The sequence below is a fragment of the Anas acuta genome, chromosome 11, assembly GCF_963932015.1.
Source record: "Anas acuta chromosome 11, bAnaAcu1.1, whole genome shotgun sequence".
NCBI lineage: Eukaryota > Metazoa > Chordata > Aves > Anseriformes > Anatidae > Anas > Anas acuta.
Genome location: NC_088989.1, coordinates 10,460,045 through 10,481,698, shown reverse-complemented (window position 1 = coordinate 10,481,698; position 21,654 = coordinate 10,460,045). Strand labels below are relative to the sequence as shown.

Genomic DNA, 21,654 nt, shown 5'->3' with positions numbered 1-21,654 from the left:
TCCACAGGAAATCTGATCTTTTTTCCAAGTTGTAAAGCAAAGAAACAAAAAACAACCCAGCTTCATGAAAGCAAATGTCACCATGCTGAAGAAGAGCACCCAACAACTGTTCTTTTGCCCAAAGAACTCAGTGCTGTCTGGGTACCAGTTAAGACATGGCGAGGATGGATGATCGACTGGAGATCCCAAGATGTGGACATCTCTCTAAACTTATTATGTATGCAAAATGATTTTCTACTAGCACAATATACAACATTTCCTTCATATTAATTGTAACACAAAGCAAGGCTATTGCCAGCAAGTAGAAGTATAATGCTGGAGAAGCACAGCAAAAAAAAACACCACAAACAATCCTTTGGCCATTATCTGGTCATTTCTTTCAGAGGAGCCCAGTAAAAACTCTGGTTCTTCACCTCATTCACCCTTCCTTTCTGTCTCCTGTGAGGAAATGCATACCTGTTTACAACTGGGAGCTCTGGTGCCCAGATACATTAAGCCTCTTGCTCAGGCTTGTATAAGGATGTCACTGGCAGGACCAGTGCAGATCTTGCAGAAGCTAAAAACATATTGGTTACCTGTTTTCAGATCTCTTGTCCTGGAGCAAAAAACTCTAATATTTATGTTCTTGAGCCAGTGATCTCTTAGGTATCCTCTGTTGAGCCATCCTGAAAGGAGAGACCATTTTTTACTAAGCATATATATTAGAGAAGCCACAGACAAGAAAGTCAAGTGTGAGAATGCAGCTTATAAAAACTGGTAACTGAACAGATTGCTTTACCCCTTGGCTCCTCTGTTTCACACCAATTTAAAACAGCTTCACCAGGGCTTTTAGCTATTAATGTCCTAGTAGTTAGTTTTTAACCCTGGGAAGAGGGAGAAAAGGTTCTTAAAACTGGCTTCCAGTAAAAAGACCAGACCACCCGGGATTAGGGGGAACCGGACAGATGAGGTTGGTCTTTATCCTTTGAATCCATCACAAGGGGAATGCTAGGCACCAGGACAAAACCAGATGGGCCATTTGCTTATGGTTCCGTTGACTGGGGGAATGTACACATTGGTGTGGAAAGGCCCAGGCTATTTTGTCATGGCTTCATTGGTCAGGGGAATGTAGGCACCTGCACTGCACAGCCTGGGCAATCTGCCCATAGTTCTATCAAACAAGACACCTCTCATCACACCAAACAGGGCTATTTGTAGCTCTGTAAATAGCTGACAGTACAAGATAAGGGAATTAAGAGAAAAAAAAAAAAAAAAAAGAGAGAAAGAAAAAGAAAAAAGATCAGAACTAACCAAACAGAAAATGCTGCAGACAGGTGGGAAACGTACCGCTGCCTTCACTGTGTTACTGTCAGGTGCAGCTCTGTGTGAAGCCTGGAAACCGATGCTGTTAATTTAAGGGGTTTTATCTCTCCATGTGCCATCAACATGCAACAAAATTATCTTCCAGGTGTGTACCACAAGCTCTTTCCTGGATCCCGTGAGCAAAACGAAACAGAAGTATTTTACATGCTGCAAGTATTTAAATTGGTTGGTTCACCAACCAAGAAAGAAAGAAAAAAATAAATAAATAGAGAGAAAGAGGGAATCCCTATGGAAACAAAGCTTTCACTCCACTAACAGAGTTAGTCAGACAGAGACTGTCACCACTCATTAAGCTGGGCCAGAGAACCCTCAGGGCAAGTCCCTCTGCTATGATGGAGAAACTGAACCAGAGGAGAAAATAGCTCTTGGTTTGAAGTTAGCGTATCCATAACGGGCATCTAAGCCTGGGAATGAACGCATCCAGCCCTCTAGCTCACTGCTACGGACTGTGGCACAGCTCTCCATTGTCACCCTCTCCCCATAAAACCAACAGAGACAAACACACCCTGAGACATACAGAGGGGCAGAGTGGTACATGAGCTAAAATGCAGCAGACAGCCAGCAGACAGCAGGCAGGCACAAAGCCCTCCTATCCTGTGAGCTCGCTGCCATGTAGCTATTTCTCCTCTTCCAATGAATAAACCAGCTTGCTTTGTTTGAAAACAGGGTTATCTCAGTGCTTACTCACCCTAAGCCAAGTTGTGTTTTCTAGCCCATAGTCCAAGTGACCGTGCCAAAAGTGTGATCACAGTTCTCACTTCTGTCACAGATCCACTTCGTGCCTTAGTTTACCTAGCTCTAGAGCTCATACTAAAGCCATATTCCTAAAATGCTTCAAGAAATTTCAGTGTCAATACTGTATTTATACCAATAAACCCTGGGTTTCTCCAAGTGACATTCTGTTGTCACTTGGCTCAGAAACACAAGGAAGTAAACAGTGTTTGACAAGTTTCCATATATTTTCCAACCTGTAATAAGTGACTGGGCCCAGTAACCCCACTGACAGAAATGTAAACTAAAGTGTTTCCTGTTACACACTCAAGATGGAATGAAAGCAGGTATGCAGTCACGTGCTGTGTGTAATTTTTGTCTTTCAGGTGATTTATCGTGCCTTAACTCCGGCTAACAAGATCGAAGACCCCTACAGCCCTGAGGCTCAAGATCTCCTGAAACTCACCAACCTTCGCCTCCTTTTGTTAAAAAGACAGGAATGTCCGTGCCATGGCTCAGGATTGGTAGAGAAACCTCAGAGGTTTGCCCACTACGCTATTTATGACCTGATCATCCGAGGAAGCTGCTTTTGCAATGGGCATGCAGAAGAATGTGAGCTTGCCAACCGGACGGGAGACATGGAGAACGTGGTGAGTTGTAGGCATTCACTGATTTCCTAGAATCGTTACCTGCTTGTGCTTTGTCTCCATCCGACTGTGGATTGTGTGTATGGTCCTGTCCCATCTTCCTTAAGCCTGTCTAAAAAAAGACAGCACTCTTAATCCACTTCAGTGAAACCTAAAACACTCCGGGAAAAGATTTTCTATAATCCTTTATACAGTTCCAAGCTTTAATTGCATCACTAGAGATGAGATTTTCCAAAACCTCTGAATCTCCAAACACCTATAAACCGTGAGGGAACTTTGTAACAGAAACAGAGGTCCAAATACAGGGATTGAAATCTACCTGCACAGAATGAACCAATCTCTTTAATGCAAAGAGTGCCCTGACTTACCAGAATTTTATTATTAGATCTTGATTTTCAGATTTTCTGAGTTTGTGAGACATGAACAGCTCTGCCATACTTAGGGTTTCAGTCTCTACTTTTAGTTGTCAGCCTTGTATGTTTTTGTTAATTTCACTGCATGGCCAGAGGTGTTCAGGACCTGAAAATATTTTCTCTTCCCTCCCTTTTTACTATTTAACTTATTTGAAAATGTTAGAACTTAAAACAAAAAACAAAAGGAGCCAAACTTCATATGAATCATCTTCCATAGTACTATTACTGCCCCCTGTTCAGTGTTTTATATGCATGCTCAGATGTTGCTGTTCAGGGGTTATCACTGATGTCTACATTTTGATTTAGCTGCAAGTATTATGCAGAAGAATGGTAATACCAGTCACAGGGAAATGATGCTAACCCAATACCCAGGTACTTCTAAACATGTACATCACAGACAGACCTCAAGCCACTTTAAACTAGCCAATGATTCCACTGGTTCCAGTAGGCTGTCTATCCCTGTAATGCATTTTGAAAACCAAAATAACCTTAATTTTTTTAGTCCCTCATGCACTCTGACAAAATAGATGTAAGAAATACATCCTCAGGTAACTTCTGTCCATTTAGATGTGTGGCACTTGACATTTTGGTTTATTTTCTTCTGGAATGTATATTCATTGTTTTTCAGCTCTTCTAAGTTGAGACGTAGATATTGTACAAATAATTAGGACTGCATGATTTCACAATATTTGCAAAATCATTTCTGAATCTGTACCATCTGTGGTATAAATCTAATTTACAGTACTCTAGTACTGGGTGATGTCATGAGGCTCTGTTAACTACAAATATAGACCCACATAGGACATAACTGTGTGGAGAAAACCTGTTTAAAGAGTGCATCCTCTCCATTGCAAACTGTTAAATACACACATGGTGAAACCAAATAGATGAATAACAGGCTAAATGAATACAGCTGGTAGAAGAATAAACACTCTGTCCATCAGAAGAGGAAAACAAGATATTGTGTATGTTACTGACATAACCATTGTAAACTATGACTGGAGGTTTTTTTACACCGTTCACAAGGGAATAGAATCTTTGCGTGCCATCAATGACTTCATGGGGCAGAAGGTGAAGCAGTTTTGATGAAATGCACTTTATGAGTGAGTCATGTCTCAGGAGACCAGAGGGTGGATGCATCCCAGCATTCAACACAGGCACAGATATTATCAAGTCTTTGCCTAAGCAGGGATTCAAAGACAGCAGGAAGTAAGAAAAGCCTTCCAGAGCTTTAACTACTTCTTGAATCCTAGGTGAGGGCTGGAAAAGACTGTGATTGAGCTGCTTTAAGTCCTTGCATTAAGGTATGATCAAGCATACCTAATCTGTTCGCTAGCGAATGCCCATTGAAATAGTTATTGAAAATCTCTAATTAGGGAGATTTAACAGCAGCCTTCAGTAGTTGTTACCATTCCAACAGTTTGAAAGCCCTTCCATGGTGCCTGCCTCAATAAGGTGGTTCCTTCTTGTCCCTTTTCCTCCAGTGATCATGGAGAGCAGTCAATTCTCATTCTGCTGATAGATCTGGAAGGTTCCTACCAAGTCCTCTCCTGGTTTTTGCTTTTTTGTACTAACCAGAGAAGCATGAAACCTCAGTGGTCAAAACTGAAAATTCTAACACAAGTTCATACGAGCCTGAAGTAAAGATGGTCTTATTATTTTGCTGCTGTTTTCTATGCTCTGGTCATTAAATCTTAGCTCTTTTTCATATATACAGTGAAAACTGGCTAAAATGACGGTATTCAAGCAAGTGTATAACTCTGCATCTTACAATATGGTAACCTCCTTGCCTACATACAGAAGGAAAAGGTTTCTGTTGTTGAGTGGCAAACACCAATGATACATATCAAATTAGCCAAACTGCACTGCAACAAAACTCTTCTTCTGGTCATCTTCCAGTTCTCCTTTCTCAGCAGAGAGATGGAAGGTGCTCTTCTTTCACACAAGGACTAAAACAGAACAGAGGAAAAGGATGTTAAAAACAAACACTGCCTGTTCAGAAATAATCTGGTTCATTCCACTAGCCACATCTAATATTTAACAAGCACATGGGCAGAGAAAGTCTCAAGACACAGAGTTTATTATGTGGCTAGCGTGGGTGATAAAACAGCATGAATGCAGAGCAACTTCAAGTTTCCTGCGTTCTGTCATGTAATTAAATAAAATGATAGAAAAAATACAGACCTCCACAGAAAGGTCTAAGTAATAGGAGTCAATGTCTCTTAATATTTCAGAGCCCTCATGCAATGGTCTTTTCTGTACTTAACAAAAACAAAAGCAAGTCCATGTAGAAAACAACTGTAATTACTTGTCATGGGATAGGCCCAAAAACTGAGATCATTCTGCACTTAGGTCTTGGAAAAGATGTAATTGTTAATTTCTAAGTCTGCTTTTCTTACTCTTGAAAGAAATCTGTTCCATTTCTAATACTTGTTGCACTGCTATACTGTATGGAGACTAAATAATGGAGAAAACGAAAACAAATTTCTTGACAATTTTGAACTAACGCTTTTCAACTCCATTCTGGTGGGTCTTGACGATTTATTACTAGTAGATAATATATCAATCACCAGTTTATTTGTGGATCTGTCAATTCAGTCAGGACAACCCATTCAGCTTCTGGCTTTTCTACAGAGGCTGCCAATAAGAAATGTAGCTGTATGAGAAGTAATGTCACAGATGCCACGGTGTCACATCTAATGATACAAGACAAATGCAAATTATCATATTAACCCTCCAAATGGCATATAATTATTCCTACCTTGGAATCCTAGATAGTGTCATGTATATTGACTCTATTTGGCCATAAGTCACTAGTGAAAATACTGAGTAAATAAGGTGCAAAGGATACCATGGAAAAGTCTTTTGGCTTCTTAGTTGGACTGCAAACCACTAATAATTACTCTTTCAACATGGCTTTTTTTTTTTTTTTAATTAGTTTACAACCACCTCAGTGCAATTTATCTAGATCTTATTTCCCATATTAACTACTGAGAGAATCATGTCAGACAGGAGAAAAGCTTTGAGGAATGAAGATGGGAACAGTAAGCAGTAGTCAATAAACTTGTGGGCAAGCATATATTGAATTTGGGGTTTGTTGCTAGAGACAGTGATATTCTCTTTTCTACTTCCCTTCTTCAGACCAAAGACAAGAGACACAGAGATGCCATGCCCAACTTAAATAGTTTCTTATGATAACTATGGACAAAATTCTTCTTTCTTAATTTCATTGCCTGTAATATTCAAACTTTTTAAGGCAGCTCCTTTGTCAGTGAACAAAACTGTCTATTGACATTGTATTTTGGTGAAGAAACTGCAGAGGTGCATTTGCTTTTAAGTGTAGGGCATGAATATGCTCTTATGAGGGAAACAAATACTAGGACCTAGCCACCTGAACACATCTCGTCATCTTCCACCATTGGATGGAATGGAAAGTAATCCTGTCCAAGATGTTGCTGATGAAGAGTATACAAGGGTATGTGTTGTTTTATAGTACATGCTTCCTTTAATAAGCTCCAGCAAAGTTAGGAACCTTTCAGGTTTATAATCTGCTTTGATGACATATTTTAGCTGAATCCAGGGGGGCTTCCAGAACTTACAATGTTTACAAAGCAGAAAGCACACATGGACAATTCTGTCTGAATCTAGACCAAATTCCTTTCCATTTGCCAAACATTTCACAATTCTCTTTCTGGTGCATGGGAAATAAGCATGGACGGAGGAAAGCAAACGTAGATTAAAATGTTACTGACTAAAGCATTAGTTTTTTTTTTACTCGTTAATTTTTGGTACCTTCACTGCCAGGAAATTCTTACAAGTTGCCTCGGATGTTTCTTTTCCTTCTTCATCCTGTTTACAGAGACAAACTAGACTCCCTGTGGGTCTGATCCTCCACAATGAAGCAAATGGAAAGTTTTCCATTTACTTCAAAGGGAGCAGGATCTGGTCCTAAGTAAGATTCCTTGTTTGGCATAAAGCAGGTTACATAAGGTAAAACTTGTTTTTCTACAGTGATTTTCTAGGCAACTTGGCTGTCATCTCTCTTGCAAATATTATCTCTTCTTCAAATATCTTGTGCAGTTCTTGATAATCCCTCAACTAAGTTTTCACATTATCTGATCCACGCTGTGCCAGTCTGTATGATGTCCAGCACTCAGAGCTGCCAGGAAGTGCACTATGCTGCAGCTGGCAACTCAAAGAGCAGGTTTTGTTTAGAAAAAAGTTAGTCTGAGTATCAGCCATGTGAGCAGCATTGTGAATGTTAAAAAGAATCACAAAAGCTTCAGAATAAATTATAGAAACAGATGCCTATGCTGATATGGCCAACCCCCAAATCAGCAATTCCTTCTGAGATGTTAAAAAAATCGCATCCAAGTGAAAATACCATACAACATTTCTGGTTTTGATGGCTCTTCACCAGTAGACTCAAACTTGAACAAGATGGTCATGCCCACCCTGACAGCATCCCTGCTACTTTGCTGTTTCAGCTAGAATAGCAGGGACATGTGTAAGCACTACTTCACCCTGACATTCAGGTAAGGTTCAGGTAAGGACAGGTCTGCCCACCCCCTACCTTTCCACTTAGCACTGGCCACTGAGTTACAGCCAAGAGCAGGAGGAGTTTTGTGCTGCTCTGCAGCCCCATACATCTGCACTGGCTAACACGTCTTTTTGAGCTCTGAAATGAAATTAGTCTAAAGGCTATTTCATCTAATGAAAGACAATTAATTTGGCTACTCTGGTGTAAAATATATGATGTCGTACTGTACCTTGAATTCACTTGTAGCACATCAGGTGTGTAGACTGCACTTCTACTGATTATAATTGGTGTGTTTAACTTGACGTTCATGCAGGTTCTCCATAAGCACTACTAAAAACCTGTGGTTTGCCACCACAGCATCTGGCATTCAGACCATCAACATGAGGTTTTACGTATGGTTTAGAGAATAACCACAATTTTGATGGTATGATCCACATCGTGGTTCAGCCGGCAGGAATTCTGCAATTATAAAGTCAACAAGTTTTCCTTGCATTTTATTATTGTTGTGGAAATATCTTTTACTACTGCTAAAGTCCAAATCAGAAAAACATGCCTATTCAGGAGTGGTGTTTAAACAAATGTCTAAATGCTTTCCTGAGTCAGGGCTCAGGGCAGATTCACCCATGCAACACTCATACTACGTTTAGGAAACTGTCTCTTATTTTTTGGAATGGGGTAAACAATTTCTTATCTCACATTATTAGCCTTTAAACGGTGTTTTTCTTAAAAGCATGTCTATGAAAGAGCTATTTAAAAGTAGTTTAATTTTATTGCTTAATTGCTTTAATTAATGTTTTTGTTGTTGTTGTGTTTTTAATTGCTGAATTGATGTTCTCTGCCAATTTTATCTCTGTGAAGGAACCACAATAACCCTGCTAGTAGAACCATTTGACTGCAAACAGTTGTAAATATGCTTTAGGGCTGGTAAAATATGCCTTACAATTCCTTCAAGAACTGCTTTTCACAAGAAAGCTACGAGAGTCTGTGTATGTGTGAGAGGGAGAAAAATTTGCTTTATCTCAGAGATACCAGCCACCATTCTGCTACCAACACTTCTCTAATGTCCTGTAGTACAGCATGTTTCTGAGTGTCTTTCATTTAAGCTCCACAGAATGTACACTGTTCTGTCTCTAGGTTAAATTTGACACAGCCACCAATGCTAGGAAGTTGCTGTGATGTGACAGTCGTAGAAGCTGCTGCATTTGGCCTCATACATTAGGACCTTGTGTTTTTAAGCTCCCCTGGAATGAACAGTCCGCTATGTTGTTTCTGTCCTCAGCTCACCTACCTCTCACCACAACAAAAGTTTGCAGCCTTTTACCAAAGCTTTTCAGGGCTTTTCAGCCCATGCACTCAGCCCTAGAAACCTAGTAATTTCAACAAATTTTTCTAGAGTTGTACCTTGTGGGTATGTGAAATTTGCAGTTAAGTGATTTGGAGGCAGGTGCACACAGAGAGAAAATTTTCACAGGATCTTTAAAAAAAATCCATATTACTCTGCATAAAAGTTATAAAATCCTACATCCATTTCCTTGCCTTGTTTCACCCACTGGGCTAGAAGGGACTTGGGGATGAGCCTTATGCCCATTAGGGCTTCAGAGTCCTTCTCTTGCAACATACAAGTTTTCTGCTAAATTATGGACTTTCTCTCCCCTTTTCTCCATCCTGTCAGACAGATTCCTTATAAATTTGGCTGGTCCAGTGCTATGTCAGCCCTGCCCTCCCCCACTCTCCGAACTGTAGCCATCTGCAGAGGAGCTGTAGAAAACTATTTTTCTCTTGGCTTCATCTGTTCCATTACTCAACATAATTTCACTTGAATGGGAGCTATGCATGTTGCCAAATTTGCTTAATACTGAGGTAAAAATTCAGAGAAGAGTACACAGGCCCACACTTGGAGTGGATTTTGAATCTCACACCCCCAGAGCCACTATGGATTAACCAGCAGAAACTCATCTAGTCCAGACAGTGACTCAGGTATTCACTTATTAAAATATTAGCACTTGCTCCACTTTCTGCTTCCTGCTTTCATAAGACAGTCCCTCAGATACTGTGACCTGTTGTAACTCAGGGGCGGCATTTCAGCACGACAGCTGTTACTTGTATGCCGCTTGTTATAGACTGATAATGGAGTTGTTGGCACTGTAGGTAAAAATAAAAGGACACCAGCTCAAAAATGAAGAAAAATCAATCTAGCACTGAGGAAGAAAACAACAGGAAAACAGAGAAATGTGGCCTAAGGCACAGCCAGGCATGTGTGTAAAGACAGACGGAGGTGAATGCAGGCAGAGGATGGAGTTGTGTCTTGAAACTGCCACAGGCTGAGGTTGGCCTGCTATATTCCCTCACACGAAGCATGGATTTTGTACCTCTTCCGTTCTATTTATCCTGTTCTTTGTTACTGTTCAGATAGGGGCTTAGCGATGCCAGTCTGAATATGCAGCTAAACACTGCCACTGATTTTTTTTGTCACTATTACCTGGTTAGTCAATTTGGAACTGGTGGCAGCTTTCGCTCACTGCTGTACAGGCCGTATTTTCTCAGATGGCCTTGCCGCAACTGCCCCAGCTCTCCTTATCCCTGCCAAGTTCCCTCAGACTTAATTTACCAAAGCGACCGCGTACAAGCCAGAAATCCAATTCCCTCTGAAAACACCCATATGTGTAGTAGTTTTCAGACACACACACTTGTTAGACCTTTCCCCAGAAACCAGCAAGTGACATAGGAAAATAATGGCTTTTTTCATTCCTGATTAGAGCAGGAATTTGAACTATCAACCTACCCATGGCAGGCACTGTACTCCCAAGCCACTCATTCCCTTAAGTATTTGAAACCTTGAAAAAGTTGACGTAATTTTTTAATTTGGTCTCTTAGAAGTCAAATCTACTCTCCTCAGGACCTGATATTGAAAAATTTATTATAAATCTGCACAGATAAACTTCTTAATTAGAAGAGACAACGGAGTACATTTGAACTGTGAGGCAAACAAAGGGGAACAGGAGACACTAGTTTGTATTTAACCATTCAAACAACCCAGAAAAGGTCATTTTACTAAAAACAGGTAAGGGACCAGCCTCTGATGTCATTGCAAACTGCTGTATCCAAAATTGCTCTGGCGACATTACAAAAGTGAATACAGAGCCCAAAGACAAACATTTTCTCTGAATCAGCAACAGTTGCTCTGTTCTGGAAGGCTTCCAAATTTAACCTTCATTCATTAGAGAAAAAAAAATAAAAATAGACTGAGAATAGCCCAGGAGAAAGACTAGCAACCACAACATTTACTGAAAGGACAAAAGGTAAAAGAAACTGAACAGGGAGGCAGAAAAGCAAAATGCTTGAGGTGTTATTCTAAGCTGAACAGAGTTTAAAAAAATTAAAAAAAAAAGTGGGACAGAGATGGCAAATATGCACTTGTTCTCTCAGCTGCAGATCAGAATTTAGGTGAAATTTTGTACAGGCAAAGGTGAAAATGATGAAATTCATGGTTTAGTGTAGCAGGGTGAGCTAAGTGATTGAAATTGATCATTCAGGCATTAAAGTCTATGAAGCTATAACCTCCTTCGAGTCATGACTCAAAACTGCTCAGGTGGTAGATGTACAAATCACAGCCTTTGCCAGCAATACCAGACTGTTATAACAGCACAACTGTACAGTGAGTCAGATCATGGAATTAATCCAGATTAAGAATATTATTGCCAAAGTAAAAAAAAAAAAAAAAAAAAAAAAAGCATTTTTAATTTTTTTTAGTATGGTTAAGTTTCACAGTCCAATTTACACATGACTCAAGGCATGATGCAAAAGGTAGTAACATAGACAGAAGCAGTACTAAAAGCAGAAATATCTTAAATTGTGCTTGCTGACAAAGACTTCGTATCCTAAAACCACTGCTTGAGAACATAGCCACTATACCAAGACACAAAAGCAGAGTTTGCTTTCAAGTGGCTGCTAAATCCAATATGATTGTGATTGAGAGTGTAGTATAACATTTTGGTTCCTGTCCTGGACTAATAATATCTTCAGACTGCCAGCATATCAGCCTGTAAACTTTTAACCTTTGCAAAAGCTGATTAAAAAACTGGAAGTTTGACGTAGACAGAATATTAGTATTGAAAGCTACAGTTTTCATCTTTCAAAGCTCATAGCACGCATTAGTGACATGAATAACCTTGGCAGAAAACATTCTAGAAGCTAGACTGCAGGAATACAAACCATCACAGGTTATGAACATAGTACTTCTGACTGGTTTTATAAATGTGGTAGTTTACATAATCACACGGTCTGCCTGCGAGTGCACCTATTTCTTTGATCCATTTAGAACAGTAACTTTGGAAGGCACCATTCAGTTTCAAACACATTTGTCAGACCAACTGAGCTCTTAATACAATGATGATCCAATGAAGGGGAACGATCATTGGAGATAACTAGAGTTATCACAGTAATGAGGAGAAGCAGATGGAGGAAGATGTCATGAAAATAAATTCCTTATTATTTCTGAAGTACTCAATTATCGCAGCAATAAGCATTGTGGAAAGGCCCATATAGGCCTAAATTCTTTTATATCTACGGATCAGTAAGCGCTGAGTGATGTGGTGTCACATATTTCATGTTAAAGTGAAATATTAGAGATGTGAGACACAAATCCCCTGGGTCTTAATCTTTCTCCTGCTGTACCAACACATTTATATGTATTCACATAAATCTCTGTCATAAACTAATCAGGCTTGAGCTGAAAAATGGCTAGGCTTCTTAAGTGACTGCACGAATCTCAAATAAGTCTGTGTTGCTCATACCTCACTTTCAAATCCCCTCTATCTGGACCAGCTCCAAGCCTAGAAAGAAAAAATATTTTTGCTTTCTAACAGCCAAATATCATAAATCTCCCAATAACATGAATCCAGTAGTAATCAAACAATTATCAGTGTCCTGAAGGCTTTAATAGGGTTTTAATGGCTGTAACCAGCCCCACCTGGGACTCACACCCATGCCCTCTCTCCATAGGCCCAGAGGCTCCATTTAAGCTCAGCCCCGGGCCTGTACTTTTTGTTTAAGCAGTGCTGTAGGTGTTCTTGCCTGCATATCTGCCCCCTTGGAGGGATGTTAGCCTTGTGCTATAGGTGGTTTCCCTCCTGGTAGAGCTGTTACGTTTGTTGTAGCTTGTCTCCCTTTCTGCTTTCAGTGTGGGTTTTGGTCAGATGTTGTAGGCTTGGTTCTAGGCCTGTCTCTTGCTGTTCTTGAAATTAGGGCACAGTCTCTGCTATAGTCACTGTCAACCTATAGCTCCATATCCCTCAATGTCCTTGCTGTTCCATGATAGTCATCTATCATATCATCTGCCTTTACTTCTACCTTGCTTTCTAGAACCTAGAAAATGTGTGTCTCTCCCTTAAATCTGTATTTCTTTAACTATTTTATTTACTGTGGTTTGATCATCCAGTGAGATCCTGTGCATCCTGAGGTCTTCTGTTATGCAGAGAGAACAACCTGCTTTTTGGACCCACTTAAGAGCTCTTAATGTTTTTCAGCAGGGAATAACAAGTCGGAGACCAGCCTGCTCTTGTGGTGTGGAGTGTGACTCTCACATTCTTCCTTCCCTGAGCAGATATCTCATTTCCAATTTTATCTTACAGTTTCCTATATATCGTTTTTGTTCCTTCCTGCACTTCCATTCCTGGCTGCCTTTCCTATCTCTTCTTCTCTAACAGAACACATTGCTTCTCCTGTTACTTACTGCTGCCTCTTCTATCCTCATTTCACATCTTGGTCAGGTGTAACAGGTCTCTTCATAACTCAATTTCTCCTCCAGTCTTCCTGTCATTACCACTTGCTGAGTTGCTTCTTTGCTCTCTTCTTTTGATCCTCTTTCTGTACTTGTCACTTCATGTTGTGCTTTCCTCCTTAACTATTTTCTCATGTAAATGCAGCACGAGATCACAGAATCACAGAATTTCTAGGTTGGAAGAGACCTCAAGATCATCGAGTCCAACCTCTAACCTAACACGAACAGTCCCCACTAAACCATATCCCTAAGCTAGATGGGATGATTCTCACTGACTAAACATCTTCCACCCAGTCACAAGAAACACAGACACATTTGCTTTCTCTTCAATTATCCTTTACTGTTTTCTTAATGCTTATCAGTGCTTCTTCCCTGCTCGAAGCCAGTTATCCTTCCATGCATTTGGAAGTATATTTGCAGCTGTTCAATAGTAGAGATTGTAAGCAGGAAGCTTCCTTTATGCCTTTGTCTTATCTGCAACATGTCATCCCTAGATAGTCTCCACAAACTACAACTTGCAACAAAACAAGTCAGTGGACAACATCTATTTACCTTCAAAGAACAACTTAATTCTTTCTTCCTCATTGAACTTTCCTGTTTATTCTTAATAATTGTTCATGAGGGCTCATACCATCTGTGCTGTGCACTGTAAGCACAGGGTTCTGTGGAATAATGAATATTTGATCATGTCATTCAATGCTAAAACAAGATTGCATGGTTTAATTCTGCCATTTCCCAGCTGTATAGTCTCTATTCCTTTCATGTGATCTTTATTGTATAAAGAAAGTGTATATTTTGTATACCTGTAATCATTTTGAAAAAAAGACAATTTACAAATGTTGTGCTGAAATACACAGGCATTTCCTGTAAACTAAGAAATTTTTGGTTCTAGTCTGTTTTGGAATTAGTTGAAAAGTTCAGATAGTCTGAAGTTTGGGGTCACTACAAAAAAAATAATTCTGTAGTTCTGAGTCAGGCTCGCTTTTTCCTCAGTTCTGGTCCTTTTCTCTGTTCTATGGCTTCTGAAAAGGACTCGTTGCTTTTAAGTCACTGTGTTCAGAGGGGGAACTAAAAAGCCTGAAGAGCCAAATTCAAATGAAGAAAAGCCAAACACTGTTTCTTGTTGGTATTATTGTTTCTCTGTAATTTGTTGTCATATTTAGTACTTTGAACGTGGATGACTTTCTTGGACAAAGGTCTGGAGAGGCATCCCATAATGTGCTACATGCTGTATCCTCCTGAGGTTTACTGGTGCTGAGCCCTGACAGAGAAATGCATACCCTGAAGTCTGTGCTCAGTCTTCCGTGAGGAGGCAGCCAACCGCTCTGTGCAGCAGCAAATCTGCCAGCTGGCCAGAGAGGGGCAATGGCATCAGCTGCAGCCTATCCCCTTTGCTAGCTGCATGACATATCTGGTCTGGGAGGATTAAAAACCAGGGCAGCAGAGAGCAAATTGCTGCAGGGAGATGGCTTTGGGGGCAGGGGAGAGCATTCACTCTTTTGAACGTTTGTCTTGATTCCAGGCTACCTGCTATGAGGGACGGGGTTGAGGGAGAACAGCAAAGGGGAAGTCTGACTTTCAGGAAAGACTGTGGAGAAGCATAACTCACATTAGTGGTGAGATTAAAGGATTACATTCAATTCACACCACAGTCAAAATGAAATCTCGGCTTCTGCTTTTTGTGTAACGTGCAGTGGGCAGAGCTGTGATGGTGGTTACAGAGCTTAGCATCCTGAATCACGCATGAGGGAGAGAGTCTAGTCCCAGATTTCATTTGCTACTCTAGAACAAATGTCTCCCTCCATGTGAAATACATGCCACTAATTGACAACTGCTTTTGTGGTGGGCAAGGAACAAGATGTACGGTCCCAACTTTCCTCAAATAATTTCTCAGGGGCCTTTCTCTGAGGCATTGCAAACATATTGCAATCTTTTCTTAATAAATTAACAACAAAAAAAATGTGTAAAGCACTTCTTGGATATAGTTCAATTATAGAATCTCATGCACCTGTAGTGGACCTGGTTATTATTTTTGTGTATGAAACTAATTTCAATAGTACCTTTCCATTTGAAGGCTGGACTCACCCAGTTTTTGATATCAAGTTTCTAGTGTGAATACCTGATTTCAAAACTGATATGTATTAAAATATTTTCATGAGTAAAGTTAAATTATTGTATTCCACTGAAAGCAGGTAAGTATAGAGGAAGTAAGATCTTTCTTCAGATAACTTTTCAAGCAAATAGTCCCAGAGGAAACTACGCTATTCAGCCATCTCCAGTCAAGACTTTTTATCACTTCACTGTTTCCCCTTCAAATATTTGGTGAACTTCTATTTCCTTGCCTAGGTAGGTTCATATGTTTAGTTTCTGTAGATCAACTCTGTTCTTCATCCACACCAGTTTCTGTTGAACATCTTCTAGTTTCTCATTATCTGGTAACAATATGGTCAGAACTGAAAGCAGTAGCAGAGGTACAGTTTTCTCACAACCGAACAATAAATAACTATTTCCTATCTACTTAGAATCACAATGCTTTTTCTTACACAGCCCGAAGTTTAACTGGGTCATTCCTGATCATCTGTTCTTTGCATATTCATATGTAGGCTGGTAAATTGGTGCCTGTTGCACCTAGGTCTATTTCAGCATCTGTGCTGTCCTCATAGAACATGTGGTTTGGATTGTTTCTCTGTGGGTCTGCTGAGTGGTATTTTTCCAGATTTCACAATTATTTTTGCTCAATTTTTAACTGTGCTGGGAGGTCCCAGATAACTTGCTTGTTTTTCTAACAATTTATAATTTAGTAATTCATGATGATTTAATTACCATCTTCCAGATCACTGTTAGTACCAAATAAGACAGGGACCAACACCCTCTGTTAGGCTGTGTTCTGTTTTCCTATGACTCAGCTCTGCTAAGCAAGCCTGTATTTGACACTGGAGGTTTCTTAATGGAGTAAGGCAGCTGTGGAAGAGCTGTGCAGAAGTCCCAGATCTTCATGAGGCTGTTGGGCACTCCACCATGTTAATGCTTGTAACTGTTTGACTGTGTTCTCTTTCCCGACAGGTCCATGGGAAGTGTGTGTGCAGACACAACACAGCAGGGGACCACTGTGAGAAATGTGCACCACTATACAACGATCAGCCTTGGAAGCCAGGAGATGGAAAAACAGGGGCACCAAATGAATGCAGAAGTAAGTGGGAGGGGGTTTACTGATCCAGGGCTTCAGGGTGAGCACTGACAATGACAGCAGGCAAAGTTCTCTGGCTAAAATGTCATCAATTCACATTAATGATGCCATTACAGAAATGGTGGTAAATTGCTGGTCCTTGATGGAATATTTCAGTATGTTTATTGTTTTACTGCAGCTGATGCATTTGGGCTATTGGTAAGCGGAATTCATAAGGCAGAAATCTTTTTGTCCATGCCTATATCCCCTCCTGCATTTTAGCATTCTAGGGTTTTGTGTAAGGCTTACGATACCATCAGATTGGTTTGTGTTACTATGAGAACATGACACAATTTGCAACCACCCAAGCTTCTTGGGTGTTCTCTGTGTTGCAACTTTGAATTTTTTTAAATGAAAATCAAGGATTGCAAGCAGAGGAAATGTGTTGTTTTCAGATATTTCCTCTATGATTCACAGTAGGAAAATGATACTATTTAAATAGCATTTGTTGTGCCTATTGGATAAGCCTGAAGTATGTTTCCCTGTTTCCCATCAGAGTGTCGCTGTCACAACCATGCTGACAGCTGCCATTTTGATCTGAGTGTTTGGCTGGCATCAGGAAAACGCAGTGGTGGAGTCTGTGACAACTGCAAGCATAACACAGAGGGACATCGGTGTCAAAGGTGCAAACCAGGGTATTACCGAGATAAAGGGAAACCCATGTCTTCTAGCGAGGTCTGCAAACGTAAGTGATTACTGTTATGTCCAGTGAAGATGAATGAGTGGTGGAAGCCTGTTGAAACAATCAACAACTATGGAAGTATTACTGTCCTTTCTTTGTATTTTGTTTCTAGACTTCAGTTTTCTGATCAAAGGCCATTTTTCTGATTTGCTGTGTCTATTCCCCTATGGTGTCACAAAGTATTTTTTTCTGCTAACTATAATAGTTCTCCCAATGCATTACACCCTAGTGAAAGTGACATTCCTCTTGTGCTTGCATTTAAAATAATGCGATTCTATTTCTCACTTGAGGTGCATTTTATTTAACTTTTTCCTGCACCTCTCTTAAGGCTGGGTGCCTATGTGTAAGCTAGTGTTAAATTCCCTTTGATTATGCAACATCTGTGAACATAAATGTATATGATAATGGCTACAGGAGGTGTATATCCATATGGGAACAGATGAATCAGAGCTCACAGACTTATCTCTAAATTCTACAGCTGTATTATGGGGTGCTCTGCCCAAATTAATTGCCTCATTAACACTTCAGCAGGATGTGTTAGGAAGTAACTCACACGCATGTATAACCTCTGGATCAAGGTAGTTTGCACCCAGACAGTCTGGAACATAGCCAGAACAAGCCCAAATCTCCCTTACTATAGATGTTCTCTGAGTATTCTGCCAAGCTTCACACCTCTTATTCCATCTGGCATCTATTTGGGAGGATGCTATTTTCAACAATGTACGTGATTTTGATTCTCTCTTTGGATAGTCTTTCTTCCCTTCAACTCAGACATCGGTTGCCAGCATGGAGAACTGTGGCCTCCGTCATCCATACTCATGTCTGTTGGCAGCATATGCCTTTGAAGCTTTCCTAACACCTTGATGGTCTTCATCAAGATTTCTCTTAGACACTCCTCTCCCTGGGACTAATGGCCTGTGATATTGCTTAAACTTTGTGTGAACAGCACATCCTATGCTTCTGGTCTTCTGTATACTTTCCACTGGAATATCTTCCCAATTAGGGCCAGTAAGGACTGCTTCCACACAACTCTTTCTCTTTGATTTCATAATTTCCAAAGAAAACTGATAGACAGGGTTACGGTGAGTTTACCTAATTTACTCTGTATGCCATAGTGTTCTACAGTGGTTTCTCTTCAGTCCTGTTTTTATTCAGTGCAGATTTTCTACAGGGAAATGTTTGTAACGGGGATACATCTTTATGCCAGAAGATTAGTTTTCAGTCTTATAGTATCTGAAAGTATTTGTGTATGAACACTGGTATACAGCGGTCAGGTGAAGGTGTAATAACCAACATTGTGTGTAATATTAGATAACCAGTAACATAAAGGTGCACTGGAGAGAAGCAGAAAGAAAAAAAAAATGTTTGAAAATAGAGCCTACCTGTGAGGAAACCCTAGAACAGTCTGCCTGGGTGAAATCAGACCTTGACTCTACCTCTGCATCTTTTGTCTGGTCCCGTTACAAGCCTTGTAGTGCCTCCTGCCAATACTCTGCATAGCAAAAGAAAAACTATTCAGAGGGATAAGCAGAAATTTACCATGCTGAAAGAACTTTATTCCTATCATGCCAATCAAGCACAATAACATTCTTTTCACCTGGGAACATGCTGCTGCCAGCAGAAGTCCCCCAAATACAATTGTTTCCACTCTGCCTTGTGCAATCAAGCCTAGATTGCTGCCATTCCACTCTAGCTACCTAAAAGTTGTGTGTCTTTTCCAGCCTCCCTGTACAGGCAGTGGAGAAGTAGTAGCAGGGTGTCCAGGGGATGATTTATTGTGTTCCAACATAGACACCTGTGACAGATGAACTGAATTGCCCTCTAAAGTGCAATTCTATTTCTTTTCCCTGACTTAAGAGGTATTCTGGATCACTAGCCTGCATCAGAGTTTCTGTTGGTTGAGATGAATCTAACAGGTTTGACCAAGCATTAACACCAATAAGTAAACCTGACTTTATGTGTGCATAACTGAAGTCACCGAAACCTTTCACAGGCATGTTAAGTAGTGCATGAATGCTTGCCATATTAAGGTATAAGGGAAGGCCAGGCAGTTCACTCTCAAAAGCATCAACTTTTATAGCAGATTGGTGTGTGCATGATGCTTGTACTTGTGTGGAAAAAGAAGGGATATTCCAGATATAATTAAAAAGTTAAGCTTATGTGTAGTGAGGAGTGTGTGTATTGGGAGAGGGGTATTGTTCTGCTTTTTCTTATCTAAGGTGAGGAAGACAATTCCTACAATGCCCTTTGACAAATTAACAAGGTAGCATTTTGTACGATGAAAGAACTGATCCCCAAACACTTACACACTGCCTACATATCACATGAGAAAGTGTGCACTTTGTTATGCTGTACATCTGCAGATAATTTTCAGGGAATATTACCATGCTTTGGACATTATTATCAGTGATAGCAAAACTAGGAACCATAGTGCAGACAGGCAGAATTGTTTTGGTTAGAACAGACTCAGTTTGATAGAGGTGAGATTTGAGATTTCACCTTCAGAACCACCATCATGTCCTTATGCCTAGTGCTGATACTGGAGTCAAAGACTCCATGCAGATCGATAGACAGACCATCTTCTCCAATCTTTACATTGCAAGATCTGCATTGCTATTAAATGTAATCTGGTGTGGTATGAGTAAATTGTTCAGGTTGTATGACCCTAAAAAATGGTTATTTGTTAAAAAGTTACTGTTTTTTTTTGTTTGTTTTACCTTGTTAATAAGTACTAAAAGCAATAATCATATCGGGTAGATTTTTCTCAGCCTGCTGATCATAAATTGAAGAGCTGCCAACGCTGGACCAGAATGTGAAGATTTGCATGTACCACTTCACAGAATAACAGAATAGTTGAGGTTGGAAGGGACCTCATCAACTCGTTTTGAGAAAACCATGCAAGCAGCACCAGACAGACAACACTAAATAACCCACCCACTGGGCAAATGCTGAAAAGCAGTAATAAACTGCAAACAGCAGGCTGAATGGATTATTTTGGTGAGAGCAACCTGGTCATCAGCTTCCCATTTTGAAATCAGAGAAGAAAAATCTCCATGGGAGATCAAAACTTGACCCATGTGTACAGTGGATACTGAGCTGGGAAAGGAAATCTGATGAAAAAGCTGAATGAAATGCTGTGCTAATCCCTTTGAGAAAGCACGCTTGAAGAGTGCTCTGCCATCCAGAGCAAAGTCTAGGTTCAGCTGTGGCAGCCCCCTCAGGCTCCCAGAAAGTGAACAGGACGCTGCCCAGGCCCAGAAAGTCTTTAAGCATTAGTCATAATAATGAACAGCATTGTCTCTTAATCACTGCTAGGAAAAAAAAAAAAAAAGTTGTATAACAATTGGATGTCCTGGCACTATCCAAACCACCCTTTGCTGACCTCCAGTATAAGACTGCAAAGACATTCCCTTGAAAAAAAAATAATAATCTGTTGAAGTTTGACATGTAAGTGTGAATCTGCTATTCCTTTTCATCTGCAGAGACAGCCCGCCTCTGATCCCTTTGCTTCTCTTCTTCCAGCTGGGGATGAATGAGAGCCAGGTCATGTACAGAGACTTGTTTCAACACTGTTTAGATTTATTAAATTAAAAAAAAAAGAAGGCATGAGAAAAGTCACAGAGCCAAGCCTGGGACACCTGCTTGTTATTGGGGGTGACAACACAGGATTAAGCAGTTTGAATATAGATTTGTGTGAGAGCTTTGACTCATAAGCCTAATCGTTTCCTAACCAATGGTTAGAAAAGCTGCTGTATCCTTGGCTCTTTCCTGTGGCTTATTTGGAGGCTTAAAGGATCCTTCTGAAATGGCACCATCTTTTGTACTCACACTTTGCTTAGCTTAAAAAAAAAATGCAGGCATGTAGACCCATTAGAAAGGCTCTCCAGGAAAACAAGCTTTCTACTCTAAGCACAAGGGTTGAAAATTAAAATGTGACCAGATGCACATGCACACACATTCTGAAAAGCTCTGCTGCTCTTCCTTTTACTTCTGCACAGAGGGAGTAAACTTTTAATTGTGATATCACAAAGGCCTGATCACATCTTGGTTCAGTCTGTCTTAACCAGCCCTGACCACACACACAGCTGTCTATCTTATTGCCTTCAGTTAAGAAGCATCATTGGCTGAGTCAATCCCCACATCTGACATGCTTTAAAAATTGCTCTGACTTGGTCATATGCTCAAAAGATGCACGTGTATATATTTCAGATTCAAAAGGCGTTGTTGCCTGTTTTTCATCAAGTAGCTGGTCTGCTCACAACTATCTTCTGCAGTGTAACTGCACAGAAGTTTA

General features: G+C 40.2%; 1 protein-coding gene across 1 annotated transcript in view; it reads left to right on the top strand.

Annotated features, from left to right (window-relative positions):
* Nucleotides 1–21,654, top strand: part of LOC137862721 (netrin-4-like) — a 53,227-nt gene that overhangs the window by 18,241 nt on the left and 13,332 nt on the right. Inside the window, exons 3-5 of the mRNA XM_068695020.1 lie at nt 2,460–2,723; nt 16,516–16,642; nt 17,175–17,363. Of these exons, the coding sequence (XP_068551121.1) occupies nt 2,460–2,723; nt 16,516–16,642; nt 17,175–17,363 (580 nt within the window). The remainder of the gene's footprint in view (nt 1–2,459; nt 2,724–16,515; nt 16,643–17,174; nt 17,364–21,654) is intronic.